At 45.2% G+C, this 22338-nt stretch overlaps 1 protein-coding gene across 1 annotated transcript in view; it reads left to right on the forward strand.

Moving 5' to 3' along the window:
- Positions 1 to 3208: 3208 nt before the first annotated feature.
- LOC142313286 (vertebrate ancient opsin-like) overlaps positions 3209 to 22338 on the forward strand; it is a 61909-nt gene continuing 42779 nt past the window's right edge. The window contains exons 1-2 of the mRNA XM_075352279.1: positions 3209 to 3831; positions 20711 to 20921. Of these exons, the coding sequence (XP_075208394.1) occupies positions 3486 to 3831; positions 20711 to 20921 (557 nt within the window). The 5' untranslated portion in view covers positions 3209 to 3485. The remainder of the gene's footprint in view (positions 3832 to 20710; positions 20922 to 22338) is intronic.

Raw genomic sequence — 22338 nt, forward strand, 5'->3', positions numbered from 1 at the left:
GAGCCAGATCAGACACCCCCATACTTTGCACTGACGAGGGGCAAGCACCCCGAAACACCGTGTCTGCAAATTGGGATTCTGATCTGGCTTATATATCCTGAGTCATATTGCAAAGGATTGTCAAAAATCCACTTGTGACTTTTAGGATCGCTACTTCCAATAGGTGGCGCTGTGCTAGAGTTTGTCTCCTTTACTGGAGAGACAATTTGAATATTTCCCAGAGGGGCATTGCAGCTATAAGTCCCCTTACCTGGCAGCCAGACTGGCTTGCAAAGTCTCCTTAAGGAGAATAGTGTTCCCCCGTGGAATTTTAGGGGCATTGCAGCTATAAGTCCCCTTACCTGGCAGCCAGACTGGCTTGCAAAGTCTCCTTAAGGAGAATAGTGTTCCCCCGTGGTCCCCACATAGCTTTCTCATGAGCCAGATCAGACACCCCCATACTTTGCACTGACGAGGGGCAAGCACCCCGAAACACCGTGTCTGCAAATTGGGATTCTGATCTGGCTTATATATCCTGAGTCATATTGCAAAGGATTGTCAAAAATCCACTTGTGACTTTTAGGATCGCTACTTCCAATAGGTGGCGCTGTGCTAGAGTTTGTCTCCTTTACTGGAGAGACAATTTGAATATTTCCCAGAGGGGCATTGCAGCTATAAGTCCCCTTACCTGGCAGCCAGACTGGCTTGCAAAGTCTCCTTAAGGAGAATAGTGTTCCCCCGTGGAATTTTAGGGGCATTGCAGCTATAAGTCCCCTTACCTGGCAGCCAGACTGGCTTGCAAAGTCTCCTTAAGGAGAATAGTGTTCCCCCGTGGTCCCCACATAGCTTTCTCATGAGCCAGATCAGACACCCCCATACTTTGCACTGACGAGGGGCAAGCACCCCGAAACACCGTGTCTGCAAATTGGGATTCTGATCTGGCTTATATATCCTGAGTCATATTGCAAAGGATTGTCAAAAATCCACTTGTGACTTTTAGGATCGCTACTTCCAATAGGTGGCGCTGTGCTAGAGTTTGTCTCCTTTACTGGAGAGACAATTTGAATATTTCCCAGAGGGGCATTGCAGCTATAAGTCCCCTTACCTGGCAGCCAGACTGGCTTGCAAAGTCTCCTTAAGGAGAATAGTGTTCCCCCGTGGAATTTTAGGGGCATTGCAGCTATAAGTCCCCTTACCTGGCAGCCAGACTGGCTTGCAAAGTCTCCTTAAGGAGAATAGTGTTCCCCCGTGGTCCCCACATAGCTTTCTCATGAGCCAGATCAGACACCCCCATACTTTGCACTGACGAGGGGCAAGCACCCCGAAACACCGTGTCTGCAAATTGGGATTCTGATCTGGCTTATATATCCTGAGTCATATTGCAAAGGATTGTCAAAAATCCACTTGTGACTTTTAGGATCGCTACTTCCAATAGGTGGCGCTGTGCTAGAGTTTGTCTCCTTTACTGGAGAGACAATTTGAATATTTCCCAGAGGGGCATTGCAGCTATAAGTCCCCTTACCTGGCAGCCAGACTGGCTTGCAAAGTCTCCTTAAGGAGAATAGTGTTCCCCCGTGGAATTTTAGGGGCATTGCAGCTATAAGTCCCCTTACCTGGCAGCCAGACTGGCTTGCAAAGTCTCCTTAAGGAGAATAGTGTTCCCCCGTGGTCCCCACATAGCTTTCTCATGAGCCAGATCAGACACCCCCATACTTTGCACTGACGAGGGGCAAGCACCCCGAAACACCGTGTCTGCAAATTGGGATTCTGATCTGGCTTATATATCCTGAGTCATATTGCAAAGGATTGTCAAAAATCCACTTGTGACTTTTAGGATCGCTACTTCCAATAGGTGGCGCTGTGCTAGAGTTTGTCTCCTTTACTGGAGAGACAATTTGAATATTTCCCAGAGGGGCATTGCAGCTATAAGTCCCCTTACCTGGCAGCCAGACTGGCTTGCAAAGTCTCCTTAAGGAGAATAGTGTTCCCCCGTGGAATTTTAGGGGCATTGCAGCTATAAGTCCCCTTACCTGGCAGCCAGACTGGCTTGCAAAGTCTCCTTAAGGAGAATAGTGTTCCCCCGTGGTCCCCACATAGCTTTCTCATGAGCCAGATCAGACACCCCCATACTTTGCACTGACGAGGGGCAAGCACCCCGAAACACCGTGTCTGCAAATTGGGATTCTGATCTGGCTTATATATCCTGAGTCATATTGCAAAGGATTGTCAAAAATCCACTTGTGACTTTTAGGATCGCTACTTCCAATAGGTGGCGCTGTGCTAGAGTTTGTCTCCTTTACTGGAGAGACAATTTGAATATTTCCCAGAGGGGCATTGCAGCTATAAGTCCCCTTACCTGGCAGCCAGACTGGCTTGCAAAGTCTCCTTAAGGAGAATAGTGTTCCCCCGTGGAATTTTAGGGGCATTGCAGCTATAAGTCCCCTTACCTGGCAGCCAGACTGGCTTGCAAAGTCTCCTTAAGGAGAATAGTGTTCCCCCGTGGTCCCCACATAGCTTTCTCATGAGCCAGATCAGACACCCCCATACTTTGCACTGACGAGGGGCAAGCACCCCGAAACACCGTGTCTGCAAATTGGGATTCTGATCTGGCTTATATATCCTGAGTCATATTGCAAAGGATTGTCAAAAATCCACTTGTGACTTTTAGGATCGCTACTTCCAATAGGTGGCGCTGTGCTAGAGTTTGTCTCCTTTACTGGAGAGACAATTAGAAATGTCATGTCGGATTCGGCCCTGAGTACATGTAATTCTATGGCTTTTATATGCTGATTGTAACCAGCAGGGAGGGGGATTTAATATGCCAGTGAAAGGACTTTAATTGTACACTTAAGGGCAGTATGCACACATCATATCTGACTGCCATAATAAACAGTGCTCTATTCGCTGATGGATCTTGTCTTCTTCTCCGGCGCTCCTTGCACTATGTTGCACTGTCATCCTCAGACACTGAGAGGATTAACCTTGTCTTGGTATTTTACATTGCTCTTTTGCAGGAGGCTACTGCCACCCCTGTCATTATCTTCTGACACTTTTCTTAGCAGACGAGGCTACGAAACAGGTCCACACACTGTGTTGAGGAACCCTGCCTTCTTATGAGAAGGGAGGAGATTAACTCTTTTTCTTCATTCGGTCAGGGAGGGATCCCAGTGTAATGTTCTACTACAAAACAGGAATGCCTGGTGAGGTTTTCAGCACTGCTGCTGTCAGCTGAAGCGTGGCTGCACACGAGCACGCCTGACTCTATGGCACACGTATATAAGGAGGCGTACTCAAGATACAACCTTCCTCGGAGTTCATTGATTCTCTTGGTGACTAAACTCTTGATGCTTTTCTTTATTGGCACCCTTTAAAAAAAAAACTTAACAAAAATGTCCAGAACGTTGACACCATCTTCTTCAAGACTGCAGAACACTTTTTCGGGTTGGAAGACTTGCAGCTGAACTTATTTGCTGCCAACTTCACTTTTACGTCTTCACAGCATCAACATGCCATCCAATGATTCTCTACCAGCCAGCCCTGAGACAACCACGCAGTGGAGCCCATTTAATGGACCTCTGAAGTCCATTGAGCCATGGAACTTCCAACTTTTGACGGGCCTCATGTTTCTGATTACGACTTTATCAGTTGTTGAGAACTTTATTGTCATCATAGTGACCCTTAAATTCAAACAGCTGAGACAGCCGCTAAACTACATCATCGTGAACCTGTCAGTGGCGGACTTCTTAGTGTCCCTTATTGGTGGCAGTATCAGTATTGCCACCAACAGTAGAGGATACTTTTACCTGGGACCCTGGGCTTGCGTGGTCGAAGGGTTTGCAGTAACTTTTTTTGGTAAGAAGTGGAGATTCTAAATTTTAATGTTGTCCTTCACTTTATTTTTGCACCATATAGATGCAGCATAACTGAAATTGTCGTTTGCGGTATGTGTACATAAGGCGCATTGCATTCACTTTGGATTTTTCCAGATTCAAATATGCTGGATATCAGTAGCACCATTGTTGATGAGGTTTCATCAAATCATATGCAGCGTAAGTCGACAGTGGCTGTGGAAGTAAAATAAACAGCATGTCAACTTGTGTATGTCATCCACTGCTGTCGAAGGAATAAAATCCTCAGCATGTCAATTTGTGTATGTCTGGATAACAGGAGATGAAGAGTTAAAATCCATGCTCCTGATGGACAAGATGCACAGGATGTGAAGAGGACAAGCCAGGTAAGTGTAACCCAAGTAGTTTATTAGGTCTACACGTTTCAAAATCTAAATGTCTTCTTCAGGACAGAAAACTACTATACTATATAGTAATTTTCTGTCCTGAAGAAGAAGTTTATACTTCGAAACGCGTAGACCTAACTACTTGGATTACACTTACGTGGCTTGTCCTCTTCACATCTTGTCCATCGGCAGCACAGATTTTAACCCTTCGTCTCCTGTTAATCATTTTTGCTTTCCAAGGGGCCACGACAGCCACATTTTTTAGCTTATTCCAGGGTTGTGGGTACACAACCCCCACCAGGTGAGCACTCAGTGCTTTCAGTGTTACTGCTTCTTTTGCAGATAAGACCCTAATTTTGCTTGTCGTTTCTTTAGTGTTTTTTTCTTGTGTAAGTCGACCTCTTCGGTGGAATTAAACTCCGCAGTGTATCAATTTGTGTAGGTAGACCTCTCATGTGGAAGTAAAATCCACAGCGTGTCAATTTATGTAAGTCAAGGGCAAATATTTGGCACTCAAATAGTTGAAGAAACTGATATTTTATTAAGTAAGCACAGATGTTTCGGTCTAACATAGAGCTTCATCGGTGTGCAGTGTAGATAGTCTGCTAAGCTTGTGAGTTAAAGTAGCGCTGGTGTAGCTCACTGTGTCCACCGCTGTGTGGCAAAGGCGCTTTTGCCACACAGCGGTGGACACCGTGTCAAGTATTTGCTCTTTGCTACATACTCGACTTTTTCTGTGGAAGAATTAAAATCCACAGAGTGTCAATTTGTGTAAGTCGACCTCTTCTATGAAATCCCTAGGGTGTCAATTTATGTAATTTGACCTCTCTGTGGGAGTAAAATCCACAGCATGTCAATTTGTGTAAGTCAACCACTTCTGTGGGAGTAAAATCCACAGAGTGCAAATTGTGTAAGTCGACCTCTTCTGTGGGAGTAAAATCCACAGTGTCAATTTGTGTAAGTCGACCTCTTCTGTGGAATCCCTAGGGTGTCAATTTATGTAATTTGACCTCTTCTGTGGGAGTAAAATCCACAGAGTGTCAATTGGTGCAAGCCAACCTCTTCTGTGGAAGTAAAGCCCTAAGGAGCAAATTTGTGTAAATTGACCTCTTCTGTGGAAGTAAAATCCACAGCGTGTCATTTTGTTTTGCAGCTGTCATCGCAGTGTATATTGCAGAATTTCTGCTAGAAAATCTGCACCATTTCCACATCAAAAACCACAGCAGTTTCTGATTTTGCTGCAGATTTTCCACTGCAGAAATAGTACAACCCTTTAGCCATTTCTTCAACAAATTCTGCACTCTTCTAGGTAGTTTAATCCAACCACATTTTCTTTTCAACAGGTGCTAGCCAAAGCGACTCAGCCCAGTGTTCTCCCTCCAACAGCAATAGAATGATATAATTGATTTAGGACATTCTGTACAGATGACATTAGAGAGGAGGTAAGAGAAATCTGCATACAGGCAAGCACCTGGGAGCCTCGGAATATCCAGCCTGAATTAAAAAATAATTACTTTCTCCATTTAAAAAGAGGAAAAAAACTTCTGATATAAAACAAAGTTGGCCCTGCTCGCTGGTGATTCGGCCGCTTTAAATATTCCCGCTGCCGCTGTTTGCAGGTGAAGTTTAGTTCTGGCCACGCTGATGCATTAGGACGGTGACTGTCAGAGGAGTAATCTTATCTATTGTGGAAACGTTACAGAACCTTTCTGAGATTTTGTATTTTCCGGGATATGTTTCTATCTGTTATACCAAAATAAGCAAATCTGTCATTCGGAATTAACCCTTAATAGTTCTATTGTCAGCAAGAAATTTTTGGATTCGTCAGTTCTCATTTGCTCATAATAGTTTGTATATACTATTAGTAGTATATACTAATAGTATATATAATAGTAAATGTAATAATTGTACTTAAAGGTAATAACATTTAAGGATTCAGCAACTGTAAAGGCGATAAACCAATATTTAGACTCTTTTGGGGTCACATGCTTCTGCACTGTTTCCTTATTGGCTGCAGGTTCCGGGTGTGGGAATTTCAATTTTGCTTTATTCAATATTGTCATAAACTATCAATGTATGCCTGTGTTGCTGATATATGTACTAATTATATGTACTATCATAAATTAAATATGGTATATGTGCAATGTGTATGTGTATGTTTTATCAGGAATTATATATGGTGTGTGCTGTATACATATGCTGTCTGGAATTATATATGGTATATGTGCTGTATACTTATTCTATGAAGACTGATATATGATATATGTACTATCATGAATACAATATGGTATATGTGCGATGTGTATGTTCTATCAGGAATTATATATGGTATGTACGCTGTATACACATTGTCTGGAATTAGATACAGTATGGTATGTGTGCTGTATATTTGTCCTATGAGGAATGATTTATGATATAGGTACATGTACTATCATGAATACAATATGGTATATGTCTATGTTTATGTGCTATCAGGACTGATATATGGTGTATGTGCTATATACATATGCGATCAAGAATTTTATATGACATGTGCTGTATAATTGTGCTATGAGGATTGATATATGGTATAAGTACTATGTACATGTACTATCATGAATACATTATGGTATATGTGATATGTTCATATGCTGTCAGGAATTATATATGGTATGTGTGCTGCATACTTGTGCTGTGAGGAATGATATATGGTATATATGTTATGTACATGTGTTACCAGGACTGATATACTATATGTGCTGTATACTTGTGCTATGAGGACTGATATATAGTATATGTGTTATGCAGATGTGTTATCAGGACTGATATATGCGCTGTATACTTGTGCTATGAGGACTGATATATAGTATATGTGTTATGCACATGTGTTATCAGGACTGATATATGCGCTGTATACTTGTGCTATGAGGACTGATATATAGTATACAGTATGTGTTATGCACATGTGTTATCAGGACTGATATATGTGCTGTATACTTGTGCTATGAGGACTGATATATAGTATACAGTATGTGTTATGCACATGTGTTATCAGGACTGATATATGTGCTGTATACTTGTGCTATGAGGACTTGTATTTCGTATATGTGTTATGTACATATGCTATCAGAAATTATATATAGTATACAGTATGTGCTCTATACATGTACTATCACAAATACACTATAGTATATGTGCTATGTACATGTGGTACCAAGAATTATATATGTTTATATACATGTACTATCAGGAATACTAACTGGTATACAGCGGGTGAAATAAGTATTGAAGTCGTCACCAATTTTCTAAGTAAATATATACTGCTCAAAAAAATAAAGGGAACACTTAAACAACAAAATGGTATTTTAGTGTTCCCTTTATATTTTTGAGCAGTATATTTAGAAAGGTGCTATTGACATAAATTTCTTACCAGATGTCAGTAACAACCCATCTAATACACACAGCCAAAGAAATCAAACGATATATTTCCATTGCTTAACTTGTGTGTAATAATGAGAAATAATATAGGGAAAACATATTAAACACGCTTTCTGGAATTTAGTTAATTCAATAGCCTGTGTTAGTGATGCCAGCTTCAAGATGCCTCCTGTATGGAGAAACTAGTCGCATGCATTGCTCAGATGTGATTTTGGACCATTCTTCCACACAGTTTTCACATCCTAAAGGTCTTGTTGGCTCCTTCTATAATTTTTGTGCTTTTTTTCCTTCCATAAATTTTCTATTGGATTCAGGTCAGGTGACCGGCTCTGTCATTCTAACAGTTTTCTTTTCTCTGAAACCAATTAAGAGTTTCCTTGGCTTTGTGTTTGGGATCATTATCTTGCTGAAATGTCCAGCCTCGTTTCATCTTCATCATCCTGGTAGATGGCAGCAGATTTTTATCAAGAATGTCTTGGGACATGAGTCCATTCATCCTTATTTCAATGAAGTTTGCCAGTGCTGTATGATGAATATCAGCCCCACACTGTGATGTTCCCACCTCCAATCTGCACTGTGGGTATGGTGATTTTGGGGTGATTTGCAGTGGCTTTTTGCCTCCAAACATGGCGTGTTTTATAACATGCAAAGAGTTTCATTTTAGTGTCATCTGACCCAACTATATTCTCTTAGTATTTTACAGGCTTATTAAAATGTCGTGAAGAAAACTTTAAATGCTCTCGATTATGCTTTTTTCTTCAGCAATGAAGTCTTGAGTGGTGAGCATGCATAATGACAATGGGGGTTCAGTGCATTCTATATTACACATCAGTACATTTATGGACATCTATAGTTTGATTTCTTTGCCTGTGTGGATTGGACAGGTTGTTACAGACATCTGGTAATAAATTCATGTTAATATACCTTTTAAAAATATTTTTAATTAGAAAATTGGTGACATGTTCAATACTTATTTCACCCGTGTGTATGTACCTGCAGATATAGTGGTAATCTGCAGGTAAATAACATTTATATATTATCAGGCAGGCTTTTTGGAGCAGTGACCATAGAGAGCAAAAGTGCCCGGCTGGAACCTCCACCCCCTCCCCAGGGGGTAGGTGGAGGCCGGCATGACGTGGCTAGGGGGGATAGGGTGAAAAAAATAAAACAAAAAAAAAACTGTCCTTCCACCTACCATGGACGGTCTCATGGAGGAGCTGCGGGGGGCGGCCCGGCGCCATCCCTCCGGCTGGTTGGAGGAGCAGCTGCGGGCGGTGCTGGCCGGTGGCGTGGTGTCGGGTTCGTCTGCCCCAGCTAGGCCGCAGGCGCGGCCCGCTCGTTGCGGTCTGCGGTCGGGGGGGGGCTCCGGGGCCGGACGCGGAGGTCTCTCCTGTGACTAGGGGGCGGCCATGCCGCAGGTCCAGGGCTCCGGAGCGTCTCTCTCCCGGCGGATCCGGGCGGGCAGGCCGCGGTTGGAGCCGGGGCGGTCCGGAACAGCGCCTGCGGGGCCTCAGCGGCAGCGGGGAAGCCCCATTAGGGACCCTCCGGCGGTGGGGGAGGTGTCCAGCCTTGGGAGCCCCCTCCGCGCCGGCAGGAATTCAAGGCCGCGGCTGAGGTCGGCGGTAGTTAGTAGGCCTCGGCCCCTTAGGGGGGAGGGGCCTACTGCTACCTGGCGTCAGGAGGACCTGGAGGATGCGGCGGGCCGCGCTGGCGATGTTCCTGTCGGGCGGCCTGGCTGGACGGCACAGGACGCACAGGACGGACGGCGGGATCCCTGGCAGGAGGTCGGCAGGCCAGGGCAGGACGGCTCTGGGTCTCAGCGGCAGCCTGGTGGTCGGGATCCAGGAGTGGCGGTGCGTGGACCACCTGGATGGGGTTCGGGACCGACCGATCCGAGGCTACCATCGCCGATCGGACCAGTGGAGGACTTCAGGCAGGAGAGGGACACAGCGCCAGTGACGGCTGGACGGCAGGATTCTGGATTGGTCTGGTGATCATGGGGGAACATCGGCTTGGTGGGGTCGGTTCCCGTGCTTGATGGTTTAACCCTTCCCCCTCATATTTGTTTGGTGCTCCCGAGTTTGTGGTTGCGGCTGGGAGTAATGGGGTTTAGGGGGAAGGTAGGATCGGAGTATTGGGTGATCACCAGATTGTTTGAGCTTCGAGGACGACAACCCCCTGTTTTATAAATGTTATTATAAGTTATGTTTAAATAAAAGGCTGCTGTGGCCATTTCATCCAACTATGTGTCTGTGGTCATTTCAATAAGGGGTTAAGCTATTGGGGGTGGGGGTATGGTAGCAGTATAAGGGGTCACCAGGACTCCACTATGCCAACATAAAGTGCCCGGCTGGAACCTCCACCCCCTCCCCAGGGGGTAGGTGGAGGCTGGCATGACGTGGCTAGGGGGGATAGGGTGAAGGAGAAGTGGGGTGGGGGTCTAGGGACCATTAGGGCAAGACAGCGGGAAAAGAAGCCATTGCTGCGGCTGCAGCTGAAGTGGTTGTCCCGCCCACCCTCCCCTGTTTTGTTTTGTTTTGTTTTGTTTTATTTTGTTTTGTTTGTTTTGGGTCATAGTGGCAGAGATGGTGGGGGTGGGGTCCTCGAAGTTGGTGAAAATTGGATTGGGGGTCCCAATGGAGGTGGAACCCCCCTCATATTTGTTTGGTGCTCCCGAGTTGGTGGTTGCGGCTGGGAGTAATGGAGTTTAGGGGGAAGGTAGGATCGGAGTATTGGGTGATCACCAGATTGTTTGAGCTTCGAGGACCACAACCCCCTGTTTTATAAATGTTATTATAAGTTATGTTTAAATAAAAGGCTGCTGTGGTCATTTCATCCAACTATGTGTCTGTGGTCATTTCAATAAGGGGTTAAGCTATTGGGGGTGGGGGTATGGTAGCAGTATAAGGGGTCACCAGGACTCCACTATGCCAACGTCATGAAGTTTTAGGGGTACTTTGCACGCTGCGACATCGCTATTGCGATATCGTCGGGGTCAAATCGAAAGTGACGCACATCCAGCGCCGGTAACGACGTCGCAACGTGTAAAGCCTAGATGCACCGATAAACGATCACAAAAGCGTCGTAAATCGGTGATCTGTATAGTGTCGGTCATTTCCATAATTTCGTTGCAGCGACAGGTACGATGTTGTTCCTCATTCCTGCGGCAGCACACATCGCTGTGTATGAAGCCGCAGGAGCGAGGAACATCGCCTTACCTGCGTCCCGCCCGCAATGAGGAAGGAAGGAGGTGGGCGGGATGTTTACGTCCCGCTCATCTCCGCCCCTCCGCTTCTATTGGCCGCCTGCCGTGTGATGTCACTGTGACGCCGCACGACCCGCCCCCTTAGGAAGGAGGCGGATCGCCGGCCAGTGCGACGTCGCAGGGCAGGTAAGTGCGTGTGAAGCTGCCGTAGCGATAATGTTCGCTATGGCAGCTATCACAAAATATCGCATGTGCAATGGGGGCGGGTACTATCACGCTCGGCATCGCTATCACCGGCTAGCGATGTCGCAGCATGCAAAGCACCCCTTAGTCTCCCTTCAAACACTTACTTCTAGCATCCGGGTGGTGCAGAGAGCAGTTAGAGTCACCGCTCACTTCACAGTGAATACTTTTTAATTACTCCCTGACACTTTAATGGCTTGCTTTGCACGCAAATGCTACACATCAACACATGCTGCAGAGCTGGCTGTCAAGTAAAGCACTGGGTAATGACTACAGTCATGTTAATAATATAGTGAGTGGTGATTGTGACTGCTCCCCGTACATCCCTCCCTCCAATGACTAACTGCTTGAGGATGCTGGGAGAATAAAACTTACTTTTCTCCCTGTAGCTGCTGCTCTTGCAAGTAGGCTACATATAAATTTAAAGGGACTCTGTCAGCACAGAATGATGTTTCAAATCAAATACTGTACAGGCACTCGGTGCTTCATGGAGGGGCTAACCATTTAACTACACCTTTCCACCTGTTTATTTTCCCTCTGTCTCCACCTTCCCCTCTTCTTTGATTGATGTCTCTGGCTACATAGAGCCAGAGAAGGGTGGAAATAGATGGAAAACAAGCAGGTGGGGAAGTGCACTTAAATGTTTGGCCACGCCATGATGTACGAGAGCCTGTACTTGGTGTTAACAGTAATTCTGTGATGACAGAGTGTAGCCTACTTGCAAGAGCAGCAGATACAGGGAGAAAACTAAGTTTTATTCTCCCTGTAGCCGCAGATTACCAATGTACCTGCAGGCAGTATACATCAGCAGCATCTGCACAAAATTCTACTAGTAGTCTAGTAGTCAGGTGTTTTGGGAATTTTGTTTTTCTCAGCTCAGAACAGGTCTAGCTGTGTACCAGTTTGCTGCCACTAAGTTCCCATTCACTAACAGGAAACATCTAGAAAATGGTAAGATATAGACAGGCCTGGACTGATAATCTGCCAAAGTGGACAATTTCCCAGTGGGCTGCTTCACAGCGGGCCACCTGGTTCAACACTGTTAAATCCCTCCTGCAGCTACTATAAGAATTGCCTTCTGAATATCTTGCAGGATCCAGGACTGCTCACTCCGATCTGTCACACTAGGTCCTGAAGACGATGCTGAAGTTGGTTTCTTATTCGTCAGTTTCTTATTCGGCAATTTAGTTTTTTTCAGTTTTTTATGCATTTAACAACAAAAATAACAAATGACAATAATAAAATACAATGCACTGATGTGCCCTAATATAAATACACTCAAAATCAGCTGCAAAAATTATACAACTGGCAAAAAAATAGGCATCAAAGTGGGCACCAAAGTATGTTAGTGAAAGGGTTAAATGGCTTTGGGCCACTGATATAACACCAGAATTGCATATCTAGTGATGCCTCTAATCAAACTGAAGTGACTCCAGCCTGGCCCAAAGGGGTTCTGGGCATCAGAACTGGCATCAAAGTGGGCACACAGCCAATTTTCACAGATTTGAATAAGTAACTGGTGTTTTTGAGGGGTTAAATGGCTTTGGGCCACTGATCTCACACCACATTTACATACCTAGTGATGCCACACATCAAATTCTGATCACTCCAGCCTGGCCCAAACAGGTTCTGGGCATCAGAACTGGCATCAAAGTGGGCAAATGGTCAGTTTTCACAGATTTGAATAAGTAACTGGTGTTTTTGAGCAGTTAAATGGCTTTGGGCCACTGATCTCACACCATATTTACATACCTAGTGATGACACACATCAAATTCAGATCACTCCAGCCTGGCCCAAACAGGTTCTGGGCATCAGAACTGGCATCAAAGTGGGCAAAACCCCAGTTTTCACAGATTTGAATAAGTAACTGGTGTTTTTGAAGGGTTAAATGGCTTTGGGCTACTGATTTCACACCACATTTACATACCTAGTGATGCCACACATCAAATTCAGATCACTCCAGCCTGGCCCAAACAGGTTCTGGGCATCAGAACTGGCATCAAAGTGGGCAAATGGCCAGTTTTCACAGATTTGAATAAGTAACTGGTGTTTTTGAGGGGTTAAATGGCTTTGGGCCACTGATCTCACACCACATTTACATACCTGGTGATGCCACACATCAAATTCAGATCACTCCAGCCTGGCCCAAACAGGTTCTGGGCATCAGAACTGGCATCAAAGTGGGCAAATGGCCAGTTTTCACAGATTTGAATAAGTAACTGGTGTTTTTGAGGGGTTAAATGGCTTTGGGCCACTGATCTCACACCACATTTACATACCTAGTGATGCCACACATCAAATTCAGATCACTCCAGCCTGGCCCAAACAGGCTGGAGTGATCAGAATTTGATGTGTGGCATCACCAGGTATGTAAATGTGGTGTGAGATCAGTGGCCCAAAGCCATTTAACCCCTCAAAAACACCAGTTACTTATTCAAATCTGTGAAAATTGGCTGTGTGCCCACTGTGATGCCAGTTTTGATGCCCAGAACCCCTTTGGGCCAGGCTGGAGTCAGTTGAGTTTGATTAGAGGCATCACTAGATATGCAATTGTGGTGTTAGATCAGTGGCCCAAAGCCATTTAATCCTTTCAGTAACATACTTTTGTGCCCACTTTGATGCCCATTTTTTTGCCAGTTTTATAATTTTCGCAGCTGGTTTTGAGTGTATTTATATTAGGGCTCATCAGTGCATTGTATTTTATTATTGTGATGTGTTATTTTTGTTGATAAATGCATAAAAATCTGAAAAAACTAAATTGCCGAATAAGAAACTGACAAATAAGAAACCAACTTCAGCATCGTCATTTTACACCTAAAACATATCACCGTACATTACATTCAATACAATACAATGCCATACTCTATTCCGGCCACTGGATGGCCTCGGCGAAATCAATACATACTCATAAAGGATAACATCATAAAATCTGCTAAATTACGACTAAAAAAATATTTAGTTAGGGGTCTTCAGGAGGAGGTATTCATCTCATCCTTGGTCCTCTGACCACCTCCTTACACCTGTACGGTCAGACACGGCCATTTTACACAGAACAGACCAAAGACACATATATAAGATTATCTCAGCACAGGAACACTTTTTTCTGAACCCATCAATATCATCAGGTTAAGCTGACATTAGTGAAATGTATTTGGAGCCTTCATCATATCTGACAGTACAAGAAAATAATTGGAAAAGTGATATCTTGAAAAGTTTGAAATAAAACTTTAAGTTTTATTTTAGCCTTTCTTAGGCTGCTTTCACACGTCAGTTTTTTGGCATCACGCACGATCCGGCGAAAAAACTGATGCGACTAATCCGGCGAAAAAATGGATCAGTTGCATTAGCTTTTTCCATCAGTTCCTTCAGTTTTTTGACAGATCCAGTGTGATACTGAGCATGCTCAGTTCAAAAAAACGGATCCGGCGGCCGGATCCGTTTTTTGCCGGATCCGGCGTCCATAGGCTTCCATTATAAAACACGCCGTACTGCGCCGGATCCAGCGCGATCCGTTTTTTTTGCCGGACACAAAAACGTTCACTTCAAGGTTTTATCCGGCCGCCGGACAAGTAAATTTTGCCGGAACTGGCAAAAAACGGATGAAACACAAGGCCATCCGGCGCTAATGAAAGTCTATGGGGGAAAAAAAGGATCCGGTGGCAACAGACGCCGGATCCGTTTTTTCATGTTTCTGCCGGATGGTGCTTGATGGCCAAAAACTGATGTGTGAAAGCAGCCTAAGGCTGCTTTCACACATCCGGTTTTTCTTCTGCGGCACAATCCGGCACTTTGCAGGAAAATCGCAACCGTTTTTTTTTGCTGCCGGTTGCGATTTTCCTGCATAGACTTTAATTAGTGCCGCATTGTGCCGCATGGCCTTGCGTTCCGTCCGTTTTTTGCCGCATGCGGCAGATTTAGCCGATGCGGCGGCCGGATGGAACGTTGCCTGGCACGTTTTTTCGTGCGGCAAAAAAAAACCGCATCGCGCCGCATTCGGCCGATGCGGCGCATCTCTCAATGCATGCCTATGGCGGCCGGATGCGGCGCGATGCAGCAAAAACCGCATCCGGCCGCCGCATTCGGTTTTTGCCACTGCGCATGCTCAGTAGCATGCCGCAAGCGGCAAAAACCGGACGGGCCGCAAGGGAAAAACTTATGCAAAGGATGCGGTGTTTTCACCGCATCCGTTGCATAGCTTGCACAGCCGGATTGAGCCGCAGAGCTCAAGCCGGATGTGTGAAAGTAGCCTAAGGCTACTTTCACAATCCGGCGTGTGCCTGATGCAACGGATCCGGCGCAGAATATGCAAAAACGGATGCGCCGGATCAGTTTTTTGATGGATCCGGTATATCCGTTTTTGCATGCGTTTTGTTTGGTTTTTTTTTGCCGGATCCGTTTTTTACAATAAATTAGAGCATGCTCAGTTTAAAAAACAGATCCTGCGGCCGCATCCGTTTTTTACCGCATTACGCCGGATCCAGCGTCCATAGGCTTCTATTGTAAACCACGCCGCATCCGGCGCGATGCAGTTTTTTGTCAGAGACAAAAAACGTTACAAGAGACGTTCCATTCGGCTGCCGCATTAGCCAATTACGCCAGATCCGACAAAAGCCGGATGCAACGCAATGCCATCCAGCACAATCCGGCCCTAATACAAGTCAATTGGGATAAAACGGATCCGGCGCCGGATCCGTTTTATCCGTTTTTTTTCCAGATTGTGCCTGATGGAAAAAACCTGATGTGTGAAAGTTGCCTAATACAGTTGTAAGACCGTGTGGTTAATTACATTATATTAGCAACTGGATTAGTAAACATAATAATTAGTGATGAGCGAGTATGCTTGTCACTACTCGGTACTCGCACGAGTATCACTGTACTCGGGCTACTCGGCAGGGACAGAGTAATTTCGCGATACTCGTGCTCTTCATCCCTGCATGTTGGCGCTCTTTTGAGAGCCAGCCCTCATGCAGGGATTGGCTGGCAGACCACTGCAATGCCACAGCCCTGTTAGTTGTGGAATTGCAGTGATTGGCCGGCCCGCACAGCCTTTATACCGGCAGGCGCGCTGTGCTCTGCACACAGCCATCTCGTATTCCCTGCTTTCCCCGCCCACAGGCGCCTATGATTGGTTGCAGTGAGACACGCCCCCACGCTGAGTGACAGGTGTCTCACTACACCCAATCACAGCAGCCGGTGGGCGTGTGTATACTGTGCAGTGACGTTTTTTTGAGCAGCGGAATCCTTAGGATTTCACTGCGCATGCTCTCTCTGGCTCCCTGGACCCGTAACCAAGATAAATATCAGGTAACCAAGGAAAGTGCTTTACCCGATATTTACCCTGGCCACGTGTGTGCAGGCAGCCCGACAATTCCCCGCTCGGCTCCGCACCCTCCCGCACTCCACTCCGCATGTATATATATATATATATATATATATATATACACACGCACACACACTCACCTGTCCTCAGCGCCATGGCCCCGCTCATCTCCACCCACTCCGCACTCCTCCCCCCGCACAGATTCTCGGCGGCCGAGCGATCAGCTGATCACCCGGCGCTGGGAGCGATCAGCTGATCACCCGGCGGCCTGCTGCAGGGAGCGATCAGCTGATCACCCGGCGGCCGGCTTCTGGGAGCGATCAGCTGATCGTTCACAATAGTCTGCCGCCGGTAAAACTGTAAAAAAAATAAAATAAATAAATAATTAAAAAAAACGGCGTGCGGTCCCCCCAATTTTAATACCAGCCAGATAAAGCCAGACGACTGAAGGCTGGTATTCTCAGGATGGGGAGCTCCACGTTATGGGGAGCCCCCCAGCCTAACAATATCAGTCAGCAGCCGCCCAGAATTGCCGCATACATTAGATGCGACAGTTCTGGGACTGTACCCGGCTCTTCCCGATTTGCCCTGGTGCGTTGGCAAATCGGGGTAATAAGGAGTTAATGGCAGCCCATAGCTGCCAATAAGTCCTAGATTAATCATGTCAGGCGTCTCCCCGAGAAACCTTCCATGATTAATCTGTAAATTACAGTAAATAAACACACACACACCTGAAAAAATCATTTATTAGAAATAAAAAACACAAAAACAATTCCCTCGTAACCAATTTAATAAGCCCCAAAAAGCCCTCCATGTCCGGCGTAATCCACGGACCTCCAGCATCGCATCCAGCTCTGCTGCATGGAGGTGACAGGAGCTGCAGCAGACACCGCCGCTCCTGTCAGCTTCACACAGCAACTGAGGTGAGTAGCGCGATCAGCTGCTGTCAGTCAGGTAACTCACGGCCACCGCTGGATCCAGTGGTGGCCGCGGATAACCTTAGTGACAGCTCAGCTGATCGCACTACTCACCTCAGTTGCTTTTCGGGTGTGTGTGTTTATTTACTGTAATTTACAGATTAATCATGGAAGGAATCTCGGTGAGACACCTGACATGATTAATCTAGGACTTATTGGCAGCTATGGGCTGCCAATAACTCCTTATTACCCCGATTTGCCAATGCACCAGGGCAATTCGGGAAGAGCCGGGTACAGTCCCAGAACTGTCGCATCTAATGTATGTGGCAATTCTGAGCGGCTGCTGACTGATATTGTTAGGCTGGGGGGCTCCCCATAACGTGGAGCTCCCCATCCTGAGAATACCAGCCTTCAGCCGTCTGGCTTTATCTGGCTGGTATTAAAATTGGGGAGACCGCACGCCGGTTTTTTAAATTATTTATTTATTTATTTTATTTTTTTTTACAGTTTTACCGGCGGCAGACTATTGTGAACGATCAGCTGATCGCTCCCAGAAGCCGGGCGCCGGGTGATCAGCTGATCGCTCCCTGCAGCAGGCCGCCGGGTGATCAGCTGATCGCTCCCAGCGCCGGGTGATCAGCTGATCGCTCGGCCGCCGAGAATCTGTGCAGGGGGAGGAGTGCGGAGTGGGTGGAGCCAAGCGGGGCCATAGTGCTGAGGACAGGTGAGTGTGTGTGCGTGTGTGTATATATATATATATATATATATATATATACATGCGGAGTGGAGTGCGGGAGGGTGCGGAGCCGAGCGGGGAAGTGTCGGGCTCCCTGCACACGTGGCCAGGGTAAATATTGGGTAAAGCACTTTCCTTGGTTACCCGATATTTATCTTGGTTACGGGTCCAGGGAGCCAGAGAGAGCATGCGCAGTGAAATCCTAAGGATTCCGCTGCTCAAAAAACATGATTAATCTAGGACTTATTGGCAGCTATGGGCTGCCAATAACTCCTTATTACCCCGATTTGCCAACGCACCAGGGCAAATCGGGAAGAGCCGGGTACAGTCCCAGAACTGTCGCATCTAATGTATGCGGCAATTCTGGGCGGCTGCTGACTGATATTGCTAGGCTGGGGGGCTCCCCATAACGTGGAGCTCCCCATCCTGAGAATACCAGCCTTCAGCTGTCTGGCTTTATCTGGCTGGTATTAAAATTGGGGGGACCGCACGCCGGTTTTTTTAATTATTTAATTATTTATTTCACTGCACAGTATAGACCCGCCCACCGGCTGCTGTGATTGGGTGCAGTGAGACAGCTGTCACTCAGCGTGGGGGCGTGTCTCACTGCAACCAATCATAGGCGCCGAAAAGCAGGAAAGCAGGGAATACGAGATTGATTAATGAGCGGCCGGCTTTTTCAAAAGAGGAAAAGCCGCCAGAGTTTAGTGAACAGCCGTGCAGCGCCGCGGCAGTGATCGGGGAACGGTAAGTAAGAGACAGGGGGGAGAATGACCGACAGATTGTGAGAGGGGGACAGACAAGACAGAGAGAGAACGACAGACAGACATAGAGACCGACCGACGGACTGAGGGAGATAGAATGAAAAAAAAAAAAAATGACCGACATCGCTAGTAAAAAGCACAAAACGTGTGTTTTGTACATCGGAGTGCCACACAATGTTTTTACGTAAAATCTTTCATGTAATAATCTCAAAAAGTAACATACACCAGCTCTATCTCACTATTGGGTATGTGCCCTTAACATTTCCGCCATGAAAATTCATTTTGGTGTCATCTTGGAAGGTTTTCTGGCGAGTCCGTAAAAATGGCGTAAAACTCGGACAAAATTGTTCACAGCTGTGACTTTTGAGTGATAAATGCTTCAAGGGGTCTTCCCCATGCTGTTGCCATGTCATTTGAGCACTCTTCTGAGACTTTTGTGACATTTTTAGGGTTTCTACATGCTGCCGGGGGTCATTTCATAAAAATACTCGGGTCTCCCATAGGATAACATTGGGCTCGGTGCTCGGGCCGAGTACACGAGTATCTTGGGATGCTTGGTCCGAGCCTCGAGCACCCGAGCTTTTTGGTACTCGCTCATCACTAATAATAATGTGATTATTTGCTTTGCTATATGGTAGTTAGTTGCTTATATAGTGATTTCTGTATACTTGCCCTGAATGTGCACTTAAGTGTGATTCTAAGTTCCACTTTTTTTCCCAGTGTTGATGGTATGAATTATGCTTTTAAGGAAGCAGTGGATATGGGGGAGTCGAGGGAAGTAATTGGGTTGGTGCGTTTGTGTGCCAGGGCTGCTTTCTGGTCTCAGTCCAGCCTTGGATATAGATAGTTACATAACATATGGGTTTATTTACTATTGCCTTTACTCCAAATATGTGGAGTGAAATATGACTTTCTGCAATGTTTTCTGGCGCACACAAAATGTCTAATATATTTGCACTCTTATTTTCTTATTTTTGCCACATCCAATAGTTTTTTTTTGTTTTTTTTAGACAAAGTGGTTTACTGTTCCAGATGTTTGTAGACAGACTTATAAATTAGGGAGGGGGAGCAGAATTTCTGAACAAAAGTTTTAGACAGAAAAATTATATCTGAAGATGCTCCAAATGTAGAAAACATTGTGCAAAATTTGGTGCAAAACTTTGAACTTAAAGTGTAACTGTTATTTCAGGAGAACTTTGCAGCAGAATTTCTGTATGTGCCTCTAGCTCCTCCTCTCTCCATAGAATATTATCAGCAGCAAGTGTCCTTCCCCACCTCACTAATTTTAAAAGATCAGTCCAGGAGGGGCAAGAATCAGTTTTCTCTAATTAGATATATTACAAAGTTTGATATTTTCATGTATACTGTTGTTTTCTGAAAACAAAACATTATAATGACTTCCAAAAAAAATCACTTTACAAATGCTCCATCAATATGATACACATAGAATATATTAGAAAGTGGTAGCACTTTTTCTTTGTAAAATGATTATGCTGTTGTCCAACAGCCTGCTGTGTTGTGGTCCGTTTCCTTCTCCACTGAGCCACAGTCCGGTTTAGTTACTGTCCTGGTTCTGAACATTTTGTCTCTGTGTGCACACTTTGTGTGTTCATTGCTTTTTGCCAACATGTGTTTCCTAAGCTGTAATTTAATCTGCCCTATCACCAGTTTTATAAAGCTTCCCCTGGCTTCCATTTCTCACTGGTTATATTCCTGAAGTGGATCCTGCTTGGAGCCATAGCCTGTTTGTTTTGTGTTTCTCCTGGCAGATTATAATTTATGGCTTACCTTATTTTACTTTGCGCCTTCCCCTGGATTCTTAAAGAGGTACAGTACAGGATGCTCATTGCGTGTGAAATTTTTGACTTTTTTAAACCTCTGTCTTGCTTTTCAGGTATTGTAGCTTTGTGGTCCTTGTCGATCTTGGCCTTTGAGAGGTATGTCGTGATTTGCCGGCCACTAGGAAATCTGCGACTTCGTGGGAAACATTCAGCCATTGGTATCCTATTTGTATGGGTATTCTCTTTTATATGGACCATTCCTCCAACCATGGGATGGAGTAGCTACACAACAAGTAAAATTGGAACCACTTGTGAACCAAACTGGTAAGAAACATTTCTTCTTCCTTTTTTTTTTTTTTTTTACAACTTTAGTTTATGTTTGCAGGTTGCAGCAAACTCTTTTATTAAATAGACTGAAGAACGTTTTTCATTATAGATATATTTGCTACCACGAGTCATGTTCAATACAATTTATGCAGTTATGTAATGGTTCAATAAACTTTGCCTAAATCAAAAACACAAGTAAATATAACTGTAGCACTCATTGCTGGTGTTGAGGCTGTGAGAGAATAGAAATGGACCCACTGGGGGGACCCTGGCTTACCCTTAGGTAGGAGGTTAACTAAGCGCCTGCTGCAAGGCAGACGCCAGGTAACTGGCTAGCAGATGAAAGACCGACTAACTAAAGACATTGTGCAGGCACCTCCCCTAGAGGGAGGATGCCTTAAGTACCTAGTGCCTCTCAGCTGTATGCTGAGAGGCACTTCTGGGAAATGGTGCGCTGGCCCTTTAAGAGGAGGGTAGGTGCACGCGCGTGCCCTAAGCTTACTCCAGGGAGACCTGTGCTGCATATACAGGCCCCATGAAGAAGAGGAAGCAAGAGCATATTTGTATGATCGTAGGAGTGCGGGGGAGGAAGCAGCCCGGCTGCGGCATTGCGTGAGTCAGCAACCCTGCTGGGGAGAAGCAGGGAAGTGCAGGGATGCCGGCGCTACAATAACAAAATCTTTGTAATACATCTTATCAGAGAAAACTGTTTCTTTCTCCATTTACTAGCCACCTCTCATCCCCTTGACTCTTGAACCCAATTTTCACTCTGATAAAGGCTTAAACCTTTTCTGTGTAAGACAAGACAGATATCCAACTCACTGAAGGATCACATTATAGTTGCCTATTCAAGTAGATGGTAGAGGGGTGGAGAAACAAGAAACAGTGCGAAGGACAGTATTGTGCAGCTATTGCTGCTTTCTCGTAAATGTTTTATCTTACCACAATGCTAGATTCACAGTTACATTGCTCAACACTACCCTAAACAATTGTTTTGTTTTTGCTACTGCAGACAAATCAGAGAGGGGGAGGCTCCTGCTGCAGCTGGTGATCTTACAGTCACACACAGGACACTGAGAAGGAGGAGGAGCTCCCGAGACACACAGATTTCTTTACATATTTTTCAGTTTTAATTTTAAGATGGAACAAAAATCAAAGTAAAGGAAAAAGATAATGGCAAGAATTACCGGGATACTTTTTTTTTTCCGGTATTTTTTTTTTATTATTATCATTAGTGCTCCATTAAATAGAATATCCAAGTGTGTTAACAGGAACATTGTAGTCCAGTCAAAATACGGAAAAAAACCCCTTTACCCTGAACAAATTCCAAGAAAACGTTTTATTGGTTTTTTTTGGTCGTATTACATGTAGGGAAAAACATACTAAACGTTTACCAAGATAGGGTTACCACAAA

The sequence above is a fragment of the Anomaloglossus baeobatrachus genome, chromosome 5 (assembly GCF_048569485.1).
Source record: "Anomaloglossus baeobatrachus isolate aAnoBae1 chromosome 5, aAnoBae1.hap1, whole genome shotgun sequence".
Lineage (NCBI taxonomy): Eukaryota > Metazoa > Chordata > Amphibia > Anura > Aromobatidae > Anomaloglossus > Anomaloglossus baeobatrachus.